At 41.6% G+C, this 21199-nt stretch overlaps 1 protein-coding gene across 4 annotated transcripts in view; it reads right to left on the bottom strand.

Moving 5' to 3' along the window:
* tafa5a (TAFA chemokine like family member 5a) overlaps window positions 1–21199 on the bottom strand; it is an 816691-nt gene that overhangs the window by 521063 nt on the left and 274429 nt on the right. The window contains exon 1 of one of the 4 annotated variants that reach the window (XM_061914485.1): window positions 5420–5539. The exons of the other annotated variants lie outside the window; for them this stretch is intronic. Coding sequence (XP_061770469.1) covers window positions 5420–5480 — 61 coding nt within the window. The 5' untranslated portion in view covers window positions 5481–5539. Of the gene's footprint in view, window positions 1–5419; window positions 5540–21199 lie in introns of those variants that run through there. 4 annotated transcript variants of the gene reach the window in all.

Raw genomic sequence — 21199 nt, 5'->3', positions numbered from 1 at the left:
CAAAAGACTTTGAAATAAGATTTAAATTTGATTCTACAGATTTTCTACATTTGCCAGAATATTTTTTTTCAATTTCAAATCATAATAGGTTTGAAGAAATATTTCACAAATATTCTTTGCCGAACAAACAGAAGCTAAAACGAAGAATTAAATTAAAATGTATTTATTATTCTTTACAATAAATTTAAAAAAAAATCTTCAACATTGATTTAAATTGTTAGGAAAGAAGAGGAAGGAATTTAAAAGGTAAAAAGTTATATGTGTTTAAAAATCCTATTTTTTCTCTAAAATTGTCTTTCTGAAAGTTATAAGAAGCAAAGTAAAACAATTAAAGAATTTATTTTAACAAGTGAAGACCAAGTCTTTAAAATATTTTCTTGGATTTTCAAATCCTACTTAAGTTTTTTCTCTCTTAGAATTAAAAATGTCGAGCAAAGCGAGGCCAGCTTGCTAGTAAATAAATACAAATAAAAAAATAGAGGCAGCTCACTGGTAAGTGCTGCTATTTGAGCTACAACGGCGACCCCTGACCTACGGTATCACCATTACGATGGCTTCAAATGCAACAATACATCAATTCTAGTAAATAAGTGGATTATAAAAGAATGTACATAATTAATGGGGGAAAGAAAGAGGGACAATGTTAACCTTTTACATTGTTATGGTACAACTAGATTAAGCTTTAGCAGTGTTCCTGTCACGTGATGGCGTGGTCGGGTCAGGGTTTTGTTCTCCCGGAATGCAAAAGGGACGGCTCCGAATTATTCCAATGGAATTTTGAATATAAACTTCCGCCATCCTGCTGAACCGAACAAAAACTATCACAAATGAAATGTCGACTCACCGCTGAATAGAAATTCAGCAATTACGTCTGCAGAACACGACAACCACGGTGAAGTTACCTGGCGCGGAACATTTTAATGAAATCAATAATAAATAACATGTTTAAAATGTAAGTGCAAACTAAAATAATGCTTTACCACTGTTATACAGTACATTGTACAGGATTGCCTGCGATGAGGTAGCGACTTGTCCAGGGTGTACACCGCCTTCCGGCCGATTGTAGCTGAGATAGGCACCAGCGCCCCCCGCGACCCCAAAGGGAATAAGCGGTAGGAAATGGATGGATGTTTAAAATGTAAGTGCAAATTAAAATAATGCTTCACCACCACAGGAGTGCTTATTGTTTCTTATTGGATAGTAGTCTGTTTATTTCAATTCCTATTTTTATTTCTTATGTGATTTATTTTTATTCCATATTTGCTTCCACTACCACACCTTAAGGTGGAGTCCTTAAATCTTGTTATATGCAAATACAATGACAATAAAATCTATTCTATTCACTTGTGTCCACATTTTTGCGCTTAAGAAACTTCTCTATGACTTGAACTCCAGGCTACTGTTTGTTTGATATTCTCATTACTGCCCCAAGTGGTAGAAAAGTGTATTACAACTGAGTAGTGCTTGTGGCCCATACGGACTATACCTCGGAAACAGACCTCTGGGGCAGTGGTTCTCAAATGGGGTCCTTGAAGGTGTGCAAAGGGGTACGTGAGATTTAAAAAAAAAATTCTAAAAATTGCAAAAATTAAAAAATCCTTTATAAATATATTTATTGAATAATACTTAAAAAAATATGAATGTAAGTTCATAAACTGTGAAAAGAAATGCAACAATGCAATATTCAGTGTTGACAGCTAGATTTTTAGTGGACATGTTACATAAATATTGATGTTAAAGATTTCTTTTTTGTGAAGAATTGCTAAGAATTAAGTTCATGAATCCAGAAGGATCTCTATTACAATCCCCAAAGAGGGCACTTTAAGTTGATGATCTATGTGTAGAAAATCTTTATTTATAATTGAATCACTTGTTTATTTTTCAGCACGTTTTTAGTCATTTTTATCTTTTTTTGAACTATTTTTCAAATAGTTCAAGAAAGAACACAACAATTGATCGATATTTTGCACTGTTATACAATTTAATAAATCAGAAACTGATGACATAGTGCTGTATCTTACTTTTTTATCTCTTTTTTTCAAATTAAAAATGCTTTGCTCTGATTAGGGGGTACTTGAATTAAAAAAAAATCTTCACAGGGGGTACATCACTGAAAAAAGGTTGAGAACCACTGCACTAGGGGGCACATCCATCCATCCATCCATTTTCTACCGCTTATTCCCTTTTATGGGGTCGGCGCTGGCGCCGATCTCAGCTACAATCGGGCGGAAGGCAGGGTACACCCTGGACAAGTCGCCACCTCATCGCAGGGCCAACACAGATAGACAGACAACATTCACACTCAGATTCACAACAATGGTTAAAAAAAAAACAAAAAAAACACTGATTACATCACTATGAACCAGGAAGTAGTCCCCCGACTCTTAAAAGGACAACATAATAAACACAAATAATTGATACTACCCTGCGATGAAGTGGCGACTTGTCCAGGGTGTGCCCCCGCCTACCGCCCGAATGCAGCTGAGATAGGCTCCAGCGACCCCCCTGCACACGCGGTAGAAAACGAAAGGATGCATGGAACTTCTACTACCACTTTTACTTCATTTTAAGGCGATTTCAGCTCCAAACCAGACGAATTTGAGGCCAATTCATAAAAACGTGGTCAGAATCTTCCAAGCAGGAACTGAACATGTATAAATATAACTCCACAGAAGGGAAGAGCGGCGTCGAGGTTCCGTAGTCGCGCTCCCATCCATCCATCCATCATCTTCCGCTTATCCGAGGTCGGGTCGCGGGGGCAACAGCCTAAGCAGGGAAACCCAGACTTCCCTCTCCCCAGCCACTTCGTCTAGCTCTTCCCGGGGGATCCCGAGGCGTTCCCAGGCCAGCCGGGAGACATAGTCTTCCCAACGTGTCCTGGGTCTTCCCCGTGGCCTCCTAGCGGTTGGAGGTGCCCTAAACACCTCCCTAGGGAGGCGTTCGGGTGGCATCCTGACCAGATGCCCGAACCACCTCATCTGGCTCCTCTCGATGTGAAGGAGCAGCCGCTTTACTTTGAGTTCCTCCCGGATGGCAGAGCTTCTCACCCTATCTCTAAGAGAGAGCCCCGCCACACGGCGGAGGAAACTCATTTCGGCCGCTTGTACCCGTGATCTTATCCTTTCGGTCATGACCCAAAGCTCAGGACCATAGGTGAGGATGGGAACGTAGATCGACCGGTAAATTGAGAGCTTTGCCTTCCGGCTCAGCTCCTTCTTCACCCCAACGGATCGGTACAACGTCCGCATTACTGAAGACGCCGCACCGATCCGCCTGTCGATCTCACGATCCACTCTTCCCTCACTCGTGAACAAGACTCCTAGGTACTTGAACTCCTCCACTTGGGGCAGGGTCTCCTCCCCAACCCGGAGATGGCATTCCACCCTTTTCCAGGCGAGAACCATAGACTCGGACTTGGAGGTGCTGATTCTCATTCCGGTCGCTTCACACTGCTTCCTCATAGGAAGACGTGTTGGTGGGATTGAGGAGGTCTTCGAAGTATTCCTTCCACCTATCCACAACATCCGCAGTTGAGGTCAGCAGAACACCATCCGCACCATACACGGTGTTGATAGTGCACTGCTTCCCCTTCCTGAGGCGGCGGACGGTGGTCCAGAATCGCTTTGAAGCCGTCCGGAAGTCGTTTTCCATGGCTTCCCCGAACTCCTCCCATGTCCGAGTTTTTGCCTCCGCGACCGCTGAAGCTGCACAACGCTTGGCCTGTCGGTACCTGTCCAGTCGCGCTCCCTTTGTTGAATAATGCAAGTCAACAAAATAATAAATAAATAAATAAATGGGTTGTACTTGTATAGCGCTTTTCTACCTTCAAGGTACTCCAACGTGTCTTGAGAGATCAAACCCCGATCTCCACCTTCATCGCCCGCCTCTTCCTCCATCCCATCCCTTTTAGCGCCTCGTCCTCCTCCTCCTCCATGTTTTCATGTGCGCCTGCATCTACTTCCTGCTCACCGAGCCCGCCCACCATTGTTTTGTTTGTCTTTCTCATACCTCTTTAACCCTCTCCGTGGCAGCTCCCCTTGGAGCTTTCTCCACGGCAAAAGACAGCTCGACAGACTGTTTGGGCGGCTTTTGTAATTCGCTGGGATCGCTGCGACGTGTGAAGTCAACGGAGCTCAAAGGCCGCCGCAGATCTGACGTCCTTTGTTGTGGAGTCGAAGGAGCTCGTTAATCGCCCACGTCTCGTCATCGAGGGGGCCTCACGCTTACCGCCCGGGCTGTCAGGAGAGCTCAATTAATATTGTCTTAGTGTTGCTTTGCATAGTCTTCATATAGCGGGAAACATAACTAATGTGCTCATTTTATGGGTCGAGTACAGCGGAACTTCGTTTTACGCAGCCCTCTTTATACGAACCTCAACTTGCTGCGGGGTTTGTTCTCCCGGGATGCAAACGGACTACTCTGGACTAGGAGTGAAGGTACGAACATTTTTAATTATTCACCATCAAAATAGGAACTAACATAAACTACGGCGTGGAAAAAACACAAAACTGTGGCATGAAACTAACAAACTATGGCTTTGTCAAACATGGACTTGGACGTGGGTTGTTTCTCCGACGCAAAGGAGAGTTGGCACGAGCGAGTCATGAATGTGAGTACATTTTATTTAATACTGTAGTGCAGTGGTTCTGAACCTTTTTTCAGTGATGTACCCCCTGTGAACATTTTTTTAATTCAAGTACCCCCTAATCAGAGCAAAGAATTTTTGCTTGAAAAAAAGAGATAAAGAGGTAAAATACAGCACTATGTCATCAGTTTCTGATTTATTAAATTGTATAACAGCGCAAACTATTGCTCATCTGTAGTGGTCTTTTTTAAAATATTTGGAAAAAAAGATATAAAAATAACTAAAAACTTGTTGAAAAATAAACAAGTGGTTCAATTATAAATAAAGATTTCTACACCTAGAAGTAATCATCAACATAAAGTGCCCTCTTTGGGGATTAAAAAGAGATCCATCTGGATTCATCAACTTCATTCTAAACATTTCTTCACAAAAAAATAAAACCTTTAACATCAATATTTATGGAACATGTCCACAAAAAAATCTAGCTGTCAATACTGAATATTGCATTGTTGCATTTATTTTCACAGTTTATGAACTTACATTCATATTTTGTTGAAGTATTATTCAATAAATATATTTATAAAGGATTTTAGAATTGTTGCTATTTTTTTAGGATATTTAAAAAAAAATCTCACATACCCCTTGGCATACCTTCAAGTACCCCCAGGGGTACGCGTACCCCCATTTGAGAACCACTGCTCTAGTTAACTAAAAAAAGGCAAAAAAAAGGTACAAACTACAAAAAACAAATGACTAGCACAAAGGCAACAAACTATAAACATGAAACACAAAAACTTGCACTGTGGCATTAATAACAAACCAAAAAAAACTTACGTGGCATGGACAGAAATAATAAACAGCATAGCGTGGCATGAAGCAGTTGAGGAATATGCATGGCATGGCATGAAAGGAGTTGAAGTGTAATGTGGGGAGTTGCCAGCCCGACTACCTGGTAACTGTGGCTTAAATAATAACTGTGATCATTACAAACAGGTGTGAGGGCTGAGGACAGGGGCGTGACATGAGGGGCCAGGTGAAAATTAAATGAGTTGGCATGGAAATGAGAAAAACAAGGAAGTGCAAAAGCGGAACTGAGTGTCCAAAAAACAAAACATAACATGACCAAAACAAAACATGATCAACAGGCGTGACAGGCTTGGAACAAACAAGATTTACTGTGGCATGAAAACGAGCAATGTCGCCAGACCGACTAACTGGCATGGGCGGTTTGAATAGTCTCATGATTGGAGCCAGGTGAGCGTTTGAACACCAGCGGCAGGTGAAAATCATAAGTCTCCGTGGCAACCAAAACAAACAAGAGTGCACCAAGAAGCAGGAACTAATGGAGTTCAAAACAGCAGAAAATAACAAAAACATAATCCAAATCACACTCGGTTTACAAACCACTGACTGACTAAAACAGGGGTAGGGAACCTATGGTTCGCGAGCCAGATGTGGCTCTTTTGATGACTGCATCTGGCTCTCGGATAAATCTGAGGTGACATTGCTTAACACGATAAGTCATGAATAATTCCACTTGTAATCAAAGTGTTGAAAATAATGTTCAAAATATAAAACATTCATTTTTAATCCATCCATTAATTTTGTACTGCACCTTTTGAAGAAGTTATTTATTTATTATTGGTTAATGTGGGGCTTGTAATCCTGGGGGTTCTTCAGACCACGGAGCACCGACATGAGAGCCTGTTTCAGGGTTTAAATATTGTTTTATTTTTAAATAAGACTCTCAGTTGCTTTCCAGTATTTTTCTTTTCCTCTTTCCTTCTGGCTCGCGCTCTGGCTCCAGCCCCAACCCCGTCTCTCTTCCTGGCTGCTGCGTATAACAGAGCGACAGGTGATTAGATAACATTGCCCAGGTGGGGCACCTATGTTCCTGGCACACCCCGCTTCGCTGCAGGCCCGCATGCCACGCCCCCCTCCACAGTTAGCTTCAGAATGACAAAAAAATAAGAGACCTGTTATACTCTACAAATGTTGGTCTTACCTAAAAATGCACGCGTGTAGTTGTGTTCAGTGTTGAAAAAAATATGATACGGCTCTTACGGAAATACATTTGAAAAATATTTGGATTTTTGTCTCTCTCAGCCAAAAAGGTTCCCGACCCCTGGAATAAAAGTATGCAATGTTGCATTGCAGCCATTTTGTGCCCGGCAGCACATCCATTGTGGGCGAGCTCAGCGCTCTCCAGTGCTCATTCAGTCGTTAGCTACTGTGCTACTTTGCCTGCTTTATAAGTATTTTTTTTTTTAGCCTTTTTACAACATTTTTCCTAGTTTGGCTAGCTCAGTATAAGTCCAAAGGAGGTATCCACAGCTTTGTCAAAACCGACTCCTCACCCTCTCCCCCTTTCTTTCGCTGCACGGCAAAAATATTAACCGACTAGATACAGTGGATCTTATTTTTCGATTTTTAATCACCTGGCTGGTAAAGTTCATGTGTTTTGTGATTTTAAAGTGTGAGTGCACCACAGGGTTAGTGACAGCGTGTGTGCGTGTCGGCAGGGCGGCTTAGAAATAACGGACGATTTAGCAAGATTTAGTCGATAAATGCGTTAAAATGTCATATCGGAAATTATCAATATCGGTTGTCTTTATTTTCAAGTTATCGTGCCATGATTTTATTAGTCCGGCCCACTTGGGAGTAGATTTTTCTCCATGTGGCCCCCTTGTTTGGCACCTCTGGCTTATTCACACAAAACGGGGCCCCTGCGTATAGATAGGATAGGATTATATAAATAATAGCTGAACGTTTTAAGTCTCGTCTTAAAACCCTTTTTTTTTTTTCTGGATTTTAAATCGGGTGTGTGGAGAGGCGGATCCGGCAAACGAGCAGCAGGGCAGGGCATGCTGTAGCCCGGCCCAAGATGGCGGCGAGGTGGTGGAGGATGCGGCTGAGCGGAGAAGCGGGGAACACCGGGAGCGACGCCGCAGTCATGTGCAGGTACACAAGTAACTTGTCTCCTCACGATGTATAAAAGGGGAGAAGGTGTAAGGACTGGTGGGCATTGTGATGCCGGGTTCGATTCCCTCGATGATGCGTTGACGTGAACACAACAAAGGTAAAATCTTAAAATATTTATTTAACTAAAAGGGAGCTCTGAACAGAAATACTGGAGCTATTAAAAAGGCAAACCAAAAACGCTAGTATGAAAAATAGGAAATACAAACACTAAACTAAACTTGGCATGAAAGCACAAAAAGGTTAAAAACCAAAACAATTAGCATGTGAGCTAAGAAAAGGCAGGTGGCTTAGCATATGAGCTAGCGAGAATAAACGTAGAAAAAGTAGCAGTCGTCTCTTGTTGCGTGAGAGCAAATTATGAACCCAGACCGAATGAACAGAAAAGGCTGGCTTAAATAGGAGGGTGATAATTAGTAGCATGTGAGACTAGCAGGTGGACTGATGAGTGACCATGGTGACAAAGCAAACGGGAAATAAGGAGTCGGAGAAATATACAAAATGGAAACATAAATAGTGTAGATCTGAGCAGCGGATCGTAACAGAAGGAGGAGAGATCAGGGCGGAAGGAGTCGGAGAGCCTGCAGCAGTGGATGAGGAACGAAAGCCAGAGAGAGCAAGACGCAGACGACGACGGGGGCGGCTGAAAAGCGAGACGGAGGAGCGAGCGGTGGGAGCGACGACGGCGCATAATACTTCTTATTTTATTCCAAAACAAACAAGAGTCAAACCTGCAAGGAAATGTCCTTCCTGAGTGATCCATGGAACCCGCACGACGACACAGTGTGGTTCTGTGTTATTTAATTTATTCTAATTTATTGATTTGTTTTTATTTTTTTGTGATATATTATTATTTTAAATGCTATTAATTGAATTACTTTTTATTGTTTTCATGTGCAGCACTATGGAAACAGTTTATTGATAGTGCTATGTAAATAAACGTGAAAGCTTGGATATTGTGCTGATATTTTTAAAACTGTCAATCGTACTCGCCACGAATAAATAATAAAAAGTGATCGGAATCGTCAGCAATAAATCCCCGATGGCCGACATCCCGGGTAAATAAGTCATAAAAATTCCCATTGTGACACAAAACACGTGTTGTGATGTGCTTGTTATGATGCTGAAAAACCTCGCCGTCTGGTCTTATCACGCCAACAGTGACAGCGTGATGCGCGCGTCACTCGCGTTTGGATCGTAAATCAAAGTAATGATGGAATCTCCCTGGGTGGGAAATGTAAGCATAGCAGGGCACAGTGAAGCTCACGAGAGGTGATCCGTCCTAAAGATAGCAGGATTTTTTTTCGCTCACAACAAGAGGGGGGAAAAAAAGCTATTAAAAAGATTCCGAATGACTGCTGACAGGAAAAGGTGAGGGAGCCATCGACAATGACAGTGGATATTACTCCGTCTTTTCTGACAGTTTTTTTTTGTTTGTTTTTTACTGCCGTGTGCAGGATTAGAAATAAATATTTTTGTTTTGTATTTATTTATTTATATATATATATATGTATACATATATTTTTTTCAAGTAATATGTTTTTAATATTAATTACACAATATTTGATGTTTTTTTTTTTAAATGTTTGTAAATGTAATAATCATTTTAGCACATATCTACATAAGCCCTAAATATATTTGTTTTTACTTTTTTTTTTTACTGCTGTGTTCAGGATTAGAAATACATACATTTAGATAGATAGATAGATAGATAGATAGATAGATAGATAGATAGATAGATAGATAGATAGATAGATAGATAGATAGATAGATAGATAGATAGATAGATAGATAGATAGATAGATAGATAGATAGATAGATAGATAGATGGATGGATAGATAGATAGATAGATAGATAGATAGATAGTACTTGATTGATTCCTTCAGGAGAGTTCCTTCAGGAAAATTAAAATTCCAGCAGCAGTGTACAGAGTTGAGATCAATTTAAAGAAAAAAAGTAAATAATGGGGGTTTAAAAGGAAACAAAATAGAGAAATATTACAAAAAGAATAAAAACAATGGGAATAGCAATATAACAGTAAAATAAGAATATAACAAGACGAAGTAGGCAGTAGTGACCATGTTATGAAAACGTATTGCACTGTTAATGTTGTTACATTTACAACAATAATTTACATTTATTTTGTGTCTATTTATTTGTGTTATATATCTAAATTTTTTTCCAGGTACATTTTTTTTAATATTTGGGTCATTTATTTGTAAAAATTAATCCCATGTTTTTATTCAAAAATGTTTGTAAACGTAACAATCATTTTTGGGGCTGCATAGCTCGGTTGGTAGAGTGGCCGTGCCAGCAACTTGAGGGTTGCAGGTTCGATTCCCACGTGTGCCATCCTAGTTACTGCCGTTGTGTCCTTGGGCAAGACACTTTACCCACCTGCTCCCAGTGCCACCCACACTGGTTTAAATGTAACTTAGATATTGGGTGTCACATGTAAAGCGCTTTGAGTCACTTGAGAAAAGCGCTATATAAATATAATTCACTTCACTTCACTACATAAGCTCTTAATATATATATTTTTTTTTTTACATTTTCCCCATTGTTTTCTAGGCCCAATAACATTTTCAACACCGGAATTGAACACGATTATCAGTAATTTACGATACATTTTGTGGTACGGTTGTTGAGGACCACATGATCACTGCCTGGGCTTTCGTAAAGATTTGATCAAGCTTTTTTTTTTTTTTCATTTAAATCCATCAGTTAGAAAATATAAAGTGATAAACGTAAAGATATGACACTTTTATTCTGCCGTGTTGCAGACGGCGTTTGGGAACAATTAAGGTATATAAATAAACATTTCCAAAATCTTTCTGTGTAAGTAACTAATTTCACAATGTATATATCTGGGGCTTTTAATCCGGTGCGGCTTGCATACGGAAAACAATTTTTTAATATAATTTAGTGGGTGTGGCTTATATACTGATGCCCTCTATAGTACAAAAAATACTGTACTTTCAACCAAATTAAGTCCTTTCAGAAGTCTATTAATAATAAAAAATTATTAATATTAAATACCAGCACGGTGCGAGAGGGGTTAGATTGTCTGCCTCGCAATACAAAGGTCCAGGGTTCGATCCTGCGCTCGGAATTAGGGATGTCCGACAATATCGGACTGCTGATATTATTAGCCGATAAATGCTTTAAAATGTAATATCAGAAAATACCGGTATCGGTTTCAAAATTACCGGTATCAGTTTCAAAAAGTAACATTTATGACTTTTTAAAACGCCGCCGTGTACACGGACGTAGGGAGAAGCACAGAGCGCCAATAACCCTTAAAGCCACTGCCTTTGCGTGCCGGCCTAGTCACATAATATCTACGACTTTTCACAGACACAAGCGAATGCCACGCATACTTGGTCAACAGCCATACAGGTCACACTGAGGGTGGCCGTATCAACAACTTTAACACTGTTACAAATATGCGCCACACTGTGAACCCACACCGAACAAGAATGACAAACACATTTCGGGAGAATATCCACACCGTAACAAATTATAAACACTACAGAACAAATATCCAGAACCCCTTGCAGCATTACCTCTTTCGGGACGCTACAATATACACCCCCGCTAAATTGGCCCTAGTGTGTGAATGTGAGTGTGAATGTTGTCTGTCTGTGTTGGCCCTGCGATGAGGTGGCGACTTGTCCAGGGTGTACATGGCCTTCCGCCCGAATGCAGCTGGGATAGACTCCAGCGCGCCCCCCCCCCCCCCCCACGGAATTAGGGATGTCCGACAATATCGGACTGCCGATATTATTAGCCGATAAATGCTTTAAAATGTAATATCGGCGAATACCGGTATCGATTTCAAAATTACCGGTGTCGGTTTCAAAAAGTAAAATTTATGACTTTTTATAGCGCCGCCGTGTACACGGACGTAGGGAGAAGCACAGAGCGCCAATAAACCTTAAAGGCACTGCCTTTGCGTGCCGGCCTAGTCACATAATATCTACGGCTTTTCAAAGACACAAGCGAATGCCATGCAGGTCACACTGAGGGTGGCCGTATCAACAAATTTAACACTGTTACAAATATGCGCCACACTGTGAACCCACATCAAACAAGAATGACAAACACATTTCGGGAGAATATCCACACCGTAACAAATTATAAACACTACAGAACAAATATCCAGGATCCCTTGCAGCACTAACTCTTTCGGGACGCTACAATATACACCCCGGCTAAATTGGCTCTAGTGTGAATGTGAGTGTGAATGTTGTCTGTCTGTGTTGGCCCTGCGATGAGGTGGTGACTTGTCCAGGGTGTACATGGCCTTCCACCCGAATGCAGCTGAGATAGACTCCAGCGCGCCCCCCACCCCCCGCCACGGAATTAGGGATGTCCGACAATATCGGACTGCCGATATTATTAGCCGATAAATGCTTTAAAATGTAATATCGGTGAATACCGGTATCGGTTTCAAATTTACCGGTGTCGGTTTCAAAAAGTAAAATTTAAGACTTTTTAAAACGCCGCCGTGTACACGGACGTAGGGAGAAGCACAGAGCGCCAATAAACCTTAAAGGCACTGCCTTTGTGTCTGTGAAAAGCCGTACGTACGGCTTTTCACAGACACAAGCGAATGCCAGGCATACTTGGTCAACAGCCATACAGGTCACACTGAGGGTGGCCGTATCAACAACTTTAACACTGTTACAAATATGCGCCACACTGTGAACCCACACCGAACAAGAATGACAAACACATTTCGGGAGAATATCCACACCGTAACAAAACATAAACACTACAGAACAAATATTCAGAATCCCTTGCAGCACTAACTCTTTCGGGACGCTACAATATACACCCCCCGCTAAATTGGCTCTAGTGTGTGAATGTGACACTGAATGGGACAAGCGGTAGGAAATGGATGGATGGATTAAATACCTAAATCCCTGTTTTGGGCCGCAGGCAATGAGGAAAACTGAGCCTCTTCAACATGAAAACAGCATATTTTTCTGGACAGTTAGAGTGGAAATCCCCTCCGATATGGTGTTTAATGGCGGTAAAATTAATTTGAATAGAAGGGTGTCCTTCACTGACAAGGTGCGACGGCGTAGACAATCTAAAATTGGCACGCGTCCTCAGAAATGAGTCCAAAGCCCCGCGCGCCATTGCTATGATTTATTGTCGCCCTTATCAGCTTCGGTTTGCTGAGCAGTTGTCAGCGTGGCCGTCCGAATGGCTGATTAAAACCTACGTGTGGCCACACTACAGTGAAATGAACGCCGCCGCCGCCGTGGCAGAAGATGGATTCCCGCAATACAACGCTGACATTATTGACATACCCCCATGTCTTATTATTTTCGCCTCCCACTCCTCAGCGCATTCCAATTGCTCTGTCATTATCTGTCATATGTGACAAATGTGCAGACTCGGTTTTTAGCCTGCCCACTGTTTTGCCCAATGCACGTCTCTTCTGGAGACTCATTTCGGGTTCATTTTCCCCCCAAACACAGTCTGCCTGAAGGACGCCCACAATAAAAGAAAACCCCACAAACTCAAGAGTAATAATGAATCAAATGTTGTTGTTTTTTAATATGCATAATCCATCCATCCACTCATCGATCTTCTTCTGCTTATCCGAGGTCGGGTCACGGGGGCAGCAGCCTAAGCAGAGAAGCCCAGACTTTCCTCTCCCCTGCAACTTCGTCCAGCTCTTCCCTGGGAATCCCGAGGCGTTCTCAGGTCAGCCGGGAGACATAGTCTTCCCATTGTGTTCTGGGTCTACCCCGTGCCCCTAAACACCTCCCTGACCAGATGCCCGAACCACCTCATCTGGCTGAGCGGCTTTACTTTGAGCTCCCCCCGGATGGCAGAGCTTCACACCCTATCTCTAAGGGAGACACCCGCCACCCGGCTTTTATATGCGGAAACCTTATTTTTTTTAAATGTTTTTCTAAAAATTCTGAACAAATGACACATAGTCTGATTAAAGCTACTTTACAACTCTTCAAAGCAGTTCAATAATGCATATATCATAACGCAAGTCTAATAATTATATATTCAGAGATATAAAAACACTTTATATCATTTGATGGGTCCATCCGGGTCACGGCACCACTTGTAACCGCCCTGGTTCACTCCCTGCTTTACTGTTTCGCCCAGTACTCGTACCAGAGTCTTCCGGCATGAGAGATGAGCATACTTTCTACTGAGCCATCAACTCGGTCACCAGCACTGCTCTTAAGACCGACTAACGTACGCATGGTGCAGTCACACTGACTGGCCTCCGTTACCCTCTAAACCTCACTCTTATCCGGTTCACGGCACTATTGTAATTTGCCTGGTTTGTAAATAATGCATATAATATAACATAAAATTAATAATCATATATTTAGTGTTATAAAAACACTTTATATTGCAGTTTAAAGGGTCCATCCGGGTCACGGCACCACTTATAACCAGCCTAGGTCACTCCCTGCTTTACTGTTTCGCCCAGTACTCGTACCAGAGTCTTTCAGCATGCTTTCGAAGGAGCCATCAACTCGGTCACCAGCACTGCTCTTAAGATTGACTAACGTACACATGGTGCAGTCACACTGACTGGCCTCCGTTACACTCACCCCTCTAGACCTCACTCTCATCCGGGTCACGGCACTATTGTGATTCGCCTGGTTTTGTAAATTATGCAAATAATATAACACAAGTCTAATAATAATATATTTAGATATAGAAAAACACTTCATATCACAGTTTGATGGGTCCATCCGGGTCACGGCACCACTTGTAACCGCCTCATTCACTCCACTGTTTTGCCCAGTACTCATACCAGAGTCTTCCAGCATGCTTTCGAAGGAGCCATCAACTCGGTCACCAGCACTGCTCTTAAGATTGACACACAAGGGGAAGTCACACTGACTGGCCTCCGTTACACTCACCCCTCTAGACCTCATTCTCATCCGGGTCACGGCCCCTGATTTTGTGCCTGATTTTCTGTCCCGCCCGAAACTGCAGCATGAAATTCAAGTGTGCTAGCTACCGAGCTAAAAGCCAGGGCTATCGACCCGATAACCAGCACTCTCATGGCAATCAGAGAGCAAATGTTTACCAACATACACATCACCCTGGCCTCCGCTTCACTCATCTCCCTAAAGCTCACTCTCATCCGGGTCACAGCATCACTCCAATCTGGCCCGTACAGTCCCTGCTTTTCTGTTCCGCCCGGGACTTGACGAGACAAGTGTGCTAGCCACAGAGCTAAGAGCCTGAGCCATTGACCCGGTCACCAGCACAGCTCTCAAAGTTGTCAGGGAGTCAGATTGACTAACGCACACACGGTCCAGGCAGGTTACACTCAACCCCCGAAACCTCACTCTCATCCGGGTCACGGCACCACTGTAATCCCCCTGGTTTAATTCCTGCTTTTCTGTTCCTCCGAGACTCGAACTTGGGTCGTCCGGCATGAAAGACCAGTGTGGAAGCTACCAAGCTAAAAGCCAGTCCTATCGACCCGATGACCAGCACTGCTCTTAACCTCTTAAGGTCCAAGCTGTTTGTTTACATGCTTTTTTTAATTCTCTTTGCTAATTGGGCTCATTGGACCCTAATTACAATAAAAATTAAGAATCATCTTTTTTTTTTATATGATGTACTTCGTTCATAAGTAACAAATGTGTACTTCATGTTTAGTGACATGCAAATTCTTATTTTTACCATTTTTTCCCCCCAAATTCCATTGAATGTTATACTCTTTTGACACCACTAGATGGCAGTATAAGTGTCCAAATAGGGGCCATAAGACCACAATTCCGTAGTGTACACAATTTTGGAAATAAGAGTTAATAGGTAATGTCCACGCATGTGGCCAACTAAGCCTTTAGAGCAGTGTTTTTCCAACCACTGTGCCGCGGCACACTAGTACAGTCTGGTGTGCCGTGAGAGATGATCTAACTTCACCTATTTGGGTTAAAAATATTTTTTGCAAACCAGTATTTATAGTCTGTTGTTGAGTGTCGGTGTTGTCTAGTAACCATGTAATACTTTTCCATATCAGCAGGTGGCAGCAGGTAGCTAATTGCTCTGTAGATGTCGGAAACAGCGGGAGGCAGCATTCAGGTAAAAACGTATCTAATGGTTTAACTGGAAGGAAAAAAAAAAAAGGTAAGTGCCCCTAAGAAAATTAATTGAAGCTTAGGGAAGGCTATGCAGAATAGAACTAAAACTGAACTGGCCGCAAAGTAAACAGAAACAGAATGCTGGACGACAGCAAAGACTTACAGTGGAGCAAAGACGGCGTTCACAAAACATGACAATCAACAATGTCCCCACAAAGAAGGATGCAAACAACTAAAATCTTCTAGATTGCTAAAACAAAGTAGGTACGGGAAATATCGCTCAAAGGAGAACATGAAACTACTACAGGAAAATACCAAAAAAAGAGAAAAAGCCATTTAAACCAGCGAGTTTTAGGATGGGAAAATTGTGATATTAAGTCGGCTCTTACCGGAGACTTCAGCGGATTATGCGACCTCCTCCTGCAGCTGTCAAAAAGGCAGCTGTGATCTTGGCTCCTCCATTGGCTTATCTCAGAGACACTGGCGGTCACCTCACCCCTCTGACTTTCAGGTATGCCTTTAGAATCTCACTCAAACACTAGTAACACAATAAGCAGATAAGGGATTTTCCAGAATTATTCTAGTAAATGTGTCTAATAACATCTGAATCGCTCCCACTGCCGTCGCCTGGAGCCGTCGCCTTTTTTTTTTAAGTGCTTCACTCTAACTTTCCTCATCTGTGTTGCTGAATCTTTTGCAATGTGTTCAATTAATAATGGAGACGTCAAAGAAAAATGCTGTTGGTGGAAAGCGGTGGATTGCAGCTGCCTTTAGCAAACAAAACACAGCGGTCAAGCAAAACTGTTTCTCTACCACATGTCAACCAGCAAGTTTTAGGATGGGAAAATTGTGATATTAAGTCGGCTCTTACCGGAGACTTCAGCGGATTATGCGACCTCCTCCTGCAGCTGTCAAAAAGGCAGCTGTGATCTTGGCTCCTCCATTGGCTTCTCTCAGAGACACTGGCGGTCACTGCAGCCCCCCGACTTTCAGGTATGACTTTATAATCTCACTAAAACACTATTAACACAATAAGCAGATAAGGGATTTTCCAGAATTATTCTAGTAAATGTGTTTAATCACATCTGAATCGCTCCCACTGCCATCGCCTGGAGCCGTCACTTTTTTTTATATTTTTTTAGTGCTTCACTCTAACTTTCCTCATCCACAAATCTTTCATCCTCGCTCAAATTAATGGGGAAATTGTCGCGTTCTCGGTCCGAATCGCTCTTGCTGCTGGTGGCCATGATTATAAACAATTTGAGGATGTGAGGAGCCCTACAACCCGTGACGTCATGCGCACATCGTCTGCTACTTCCGGTACAGGCAAGGCTTTTTTTATTAGCCACCAAAAGTTGCAAACTTTATCGTCGATGTTCTTTACTAAATAATTTCAGCAAAAATATGGCAATATCGCGAAATTATCAAGTATGACACATAGAATGGACCTGCTATCCCCGTTTAAATAAGAAAATCTAATTTCAGTAGGCCTTTAAAATGACACTGACAATCTTGCACTTTCTGTTTTGGAAATGACATGAATGTTTGTGCCACTGCTTAATAACTGTTTAATAAATACAGTTTTGGTCAATTGACATAGTTATGATTTCCCTCTCTGCATGAAATGAGCATTTATTAATAAACAAGAATGTTTTAATGTATTCACATAGAATCATCATACTGCTGTGATTATATGCATCAAGTGTTCATTCAAGGCTAAGGCAAAATATGGAGATGTATATCGTGTATCGTGACATGGCCTAAAAATATCGAGATATTACAAAAAGGCATGTCGCCCAGCCCTATATGCAAGAACTGCAACGTGTACAAAGTGTTCTGCACGGGATGAAAACATGCCTCCGTGACGCCACGGAATACGAGGATGACAACATATGGATGTGTGTTAACAGATTCCTCCCTGTGCTAACAAAATGTCTTCCCCAAATAACCCCTCACTTAACCCAAAAGCACGACACGACAGCTTGCTGTAGCTGGAAACAAGAACGGCATCTGTTGTGCAAGGGGGAGCGACGTCGAGTGTAAATGCTAGACATGGCCAGGCTCCCCCTCCTCGCGCACCCCCCAGACTGAAATAAATAAAGAAATGAAAGCGCTGCATCACTCCTGCATGCTACAGCTGTTCCCACACGAGCGAGGGAGCGTCTGGCGCCAAGGCTGCGAGTCACAAATCCCGTTTTGGATCCAAACGCCGCATTAGACCAACCTTCTTGATGCCATGCTGCTATACCCTGAGGTCTGGCAGTCTATTTTTATTGGATTTATTAATGAGTCCTTTTAAGAAGCCCAATCTCAGGCTGGGGGAGACAAGTAAAGACACATAACCAGAACTAGAAGAGGAGAAAAGTATTTTAGGGCTGTCCTAGAATGAGTATATATATATATATATATATATATATATATATATATATATACACATATATATACATACCTCGTCATGTCTGTTGTGTCCTTGAGCAAGACACTTCACCCTTGCTCCTGATGGGTGCTGGTTGGCGCCTTGCATGGCAGCTCCCTCCATCAGTGTGTGAATGTGTGTGTGAATGGGTAAATATGGAAGTAGTGTCAAAGCGCTTTGAGTACCTTGAAGGTAGAAAAGTGCTATACAAGTACAACCCTTTTAATTTGTTTAAAAAATCGATTTTTTTTTTTAAATCAATCCAACAAACCACTACACAGCAATACCATAACAATGCAATCCAATTCCAAAACCAAACCTGACCCAGCAACACTCAGAACTGCAATAAACAGAGCAATTGAGAGGAGACACAAACACGACACAGAACAAACCAAAAGTAATTAAAAAAATGAATATTATCAACAACAGTATCAATATTAGTTATAATTTCAGCATAGCAGTGATTAAAAATCCCTGACTGACATTATCATTAGACATTTATAAAAATAATAAAAAAAGAACAATAGTGTCACAGTGGCTTACACTTGCATGGCATCTCATAAGCTTGACAACACACTGTGTCCAATGTTTTCACAAAGATAAAATAAGTCATATTTTTGGTTTGTTTAATAATTAAAACAAATTTACATTATTGCAATCAGTTGATAAAACATTGTCCTTTACAATTATAAAAGCTTTTAAAAAAAAAATCTTCTACTCTGCTAGCATGTCAGCAGACTGGGGTAGATCCTGCTGAAATCCTATGTATTGAATGAATACAGAATCGTTTTGAATCAGAAAAATATCGATTTTGAATCGAGAATCGAATCGAATCGCAAAAATTCGATATATTTTCGAGTCGTGACCGCAAAAATCGATATTGAATCGAATCGTGGGACACCCAAAGATTCGCAGCCCTAATATATATATATATATATATATATATATATATATATATATATATATATATATATATATACATATTAGGGCTGTTCACGATTCCATTCAATATTGATTATTGGGGTCGCGATTCGATTATAAATCGATTTTTTCTATTCAACGCGATTCTCGATTCATAAGCGATATGTTTTCGATTCAAAACGATTCTGTATTCATTCTATACGTAGGTATCAGCAGGATCTACCCCAGTCTGCTGACATGCTAGCTGAGTAGTAGACTTTTTTTAAAAAAGCTTTTATAATTGTAAAGGACAATGTTTTATCAACTGATTGCAATAATGCAAATTAGTTTTAACTATTAAATGAACCAAAAATATGACTTATTTTATCTTTGTGAAAACATTGGACACAGTGTGTTGTCAAGCTTATGAGATGTGATGCAAGTGTAAGCCACTGTGACACTATTGTTCTTTTTTATTATTTTTATAAATGTCTAATGATAATGTCAGTGAGGGATTTTTAATCACCGCTATGCTGAAATTATAACTAATATTGATACTGTTGTTGATAATATTCATTTTTGTTTCACTACTTTTGGTTTGTTCTGTGTCGTGTTTGTGTCTCCTCTCAATTGCTCTGTTTATTGCAGTTCTGAGTGTTGCTGGGTCAGGTTTGGTTTTGGAATTGGATTGCATTGTTATGGTATTGCTTTGTAGTGGTTTGTTGGATTGATATAAAAAAAAAAAAAAGAGAATCGATTCTGAATCGCACAACGTGAGAATCGCAATTCAAATTCGAATATATTTTTTCCCACACCCCTAATATATGTATATATATATATATATATAAATATATATATATATATATATATATCATCTCTAGATCGGTTCGCAGCCGAGTGTGAAGCGACCGGAATGAGAATCAGCACCTCCAAGTCCGAGTCCATGGTTCTCGCCCGGAAAAGGGTGGAATGCCATCTCCGGGTTGGGGAGGAGACCCTTCCCCAAGTGGAGGACTTCAAGTACCTAGGAGTCTTGTTCACGAGTGGGGGAAGAGTGGATCGTGAGATCGACAGGCGGATCGGTGCGGCGTCTTCAGTAATGCGGACGTTGTACCGATCCGTTGTGGTGAAGAAGGAGCTGAGCCGGAAGGCAAAGCTCTCAATTTACCGGTCGATCTACGTTCCCATCCTCACCTATGGTAATGAACTTTGGGTCATGACCGAAAGGATAAGATCACGGGTACAAGCGGCCCAAATGAGTTTCCTCCGCCGTGTGGCGGGGCTCTCCCTTAGAGATAGGGTGAGAAGCTCTGCCATCCGGGAGGAACTCAAAGTAAAGCCGCTGCTCCTCCATATCGAGAGGAGCCAGATGAGGTGGTTCGGGCATCTGGTCAGGATGCCACCTGAAAGCCTTCTTAGGGGGAGGCCGGTAGGAGGCCACGGGGAAGACCCAGGACAGGTTGGGAAGACTATGTCTCCCGGCTGGCCTGGGAACGCCTCGGGATCCCCCAGGAAGAGCTGGATGAAGAGGAGGGTCTGGGATTCCCTGCTTAGGCTGCTGCCCCCGCAACCCGACCTTGGATAAGCGGAAGAAGATATATATATATATATATATATACAGTGGGGCAAAAAAGTATTTAGTCAGCCACCAATTGTGCAAGTTCTCCCACTTAAAATGATGACAGAGGTCTGTAATTTTTATCATAGGTACACTTCAACTGTGAGACAGAATGTGAAAAAAAAAAAAAAATCCAGGAATTTGCATTGTAGGAATTTTAAATAATTTATTTGTAAATTATGGCGGAAAAGGAGGAGATTGTCGGAGACATTTTAAAGGCCTACTGAAATGAGATTTTCTTATTTAAACGGGGATAGCAGGTCCATTCTATGTGTCATACTTGATCATTTCGCGATATTGCCATATTTTTGCTGAAAGGATTTAGTAGAGAACATCCACGATAAAGTTCGCAACTTTTGGTCGCTAATAAAAAAGCCTTGCCTGTACCGGAAGTAGCAGACGATGTGCGCGTGACGTCACGGGTTGTGGAGCTCCTCACATCTGAACATTGTTTATAATCATAGCCACCAGCAGCAAGAGCGATTCGGACCGAGAAAGCGAGGATTTCCCCATCAATTTGAGCGAGGATTAAAGATTTTTGGATGAGGAAAGTTAGAGTGAAACACACACACAAAAAAAAAAGGCGACGACATTTACTAAGATGATTCTG

Source organism: Nerophis ophidion, linkage group LG10 (assembly GCF_033978795.1).
Source record: "Nerophis ophidion isolate RoL-2023_Sa linkage group LG10, RoL_Noph_v1.0, whole genome shotgun sequence".
NCBI classification, from domain to species: domain Eukaryota; kingdom Metazoa; phylum Chordata; class Actinopteri; order Syngnathiformes; family Syngnathidae; genus Nerophis; species Nerophis ophidion.
Note: the sequence above shows the minus strand (reverse complement) of the source record. Positions and strands in the feature narration are given on the sequence as shown.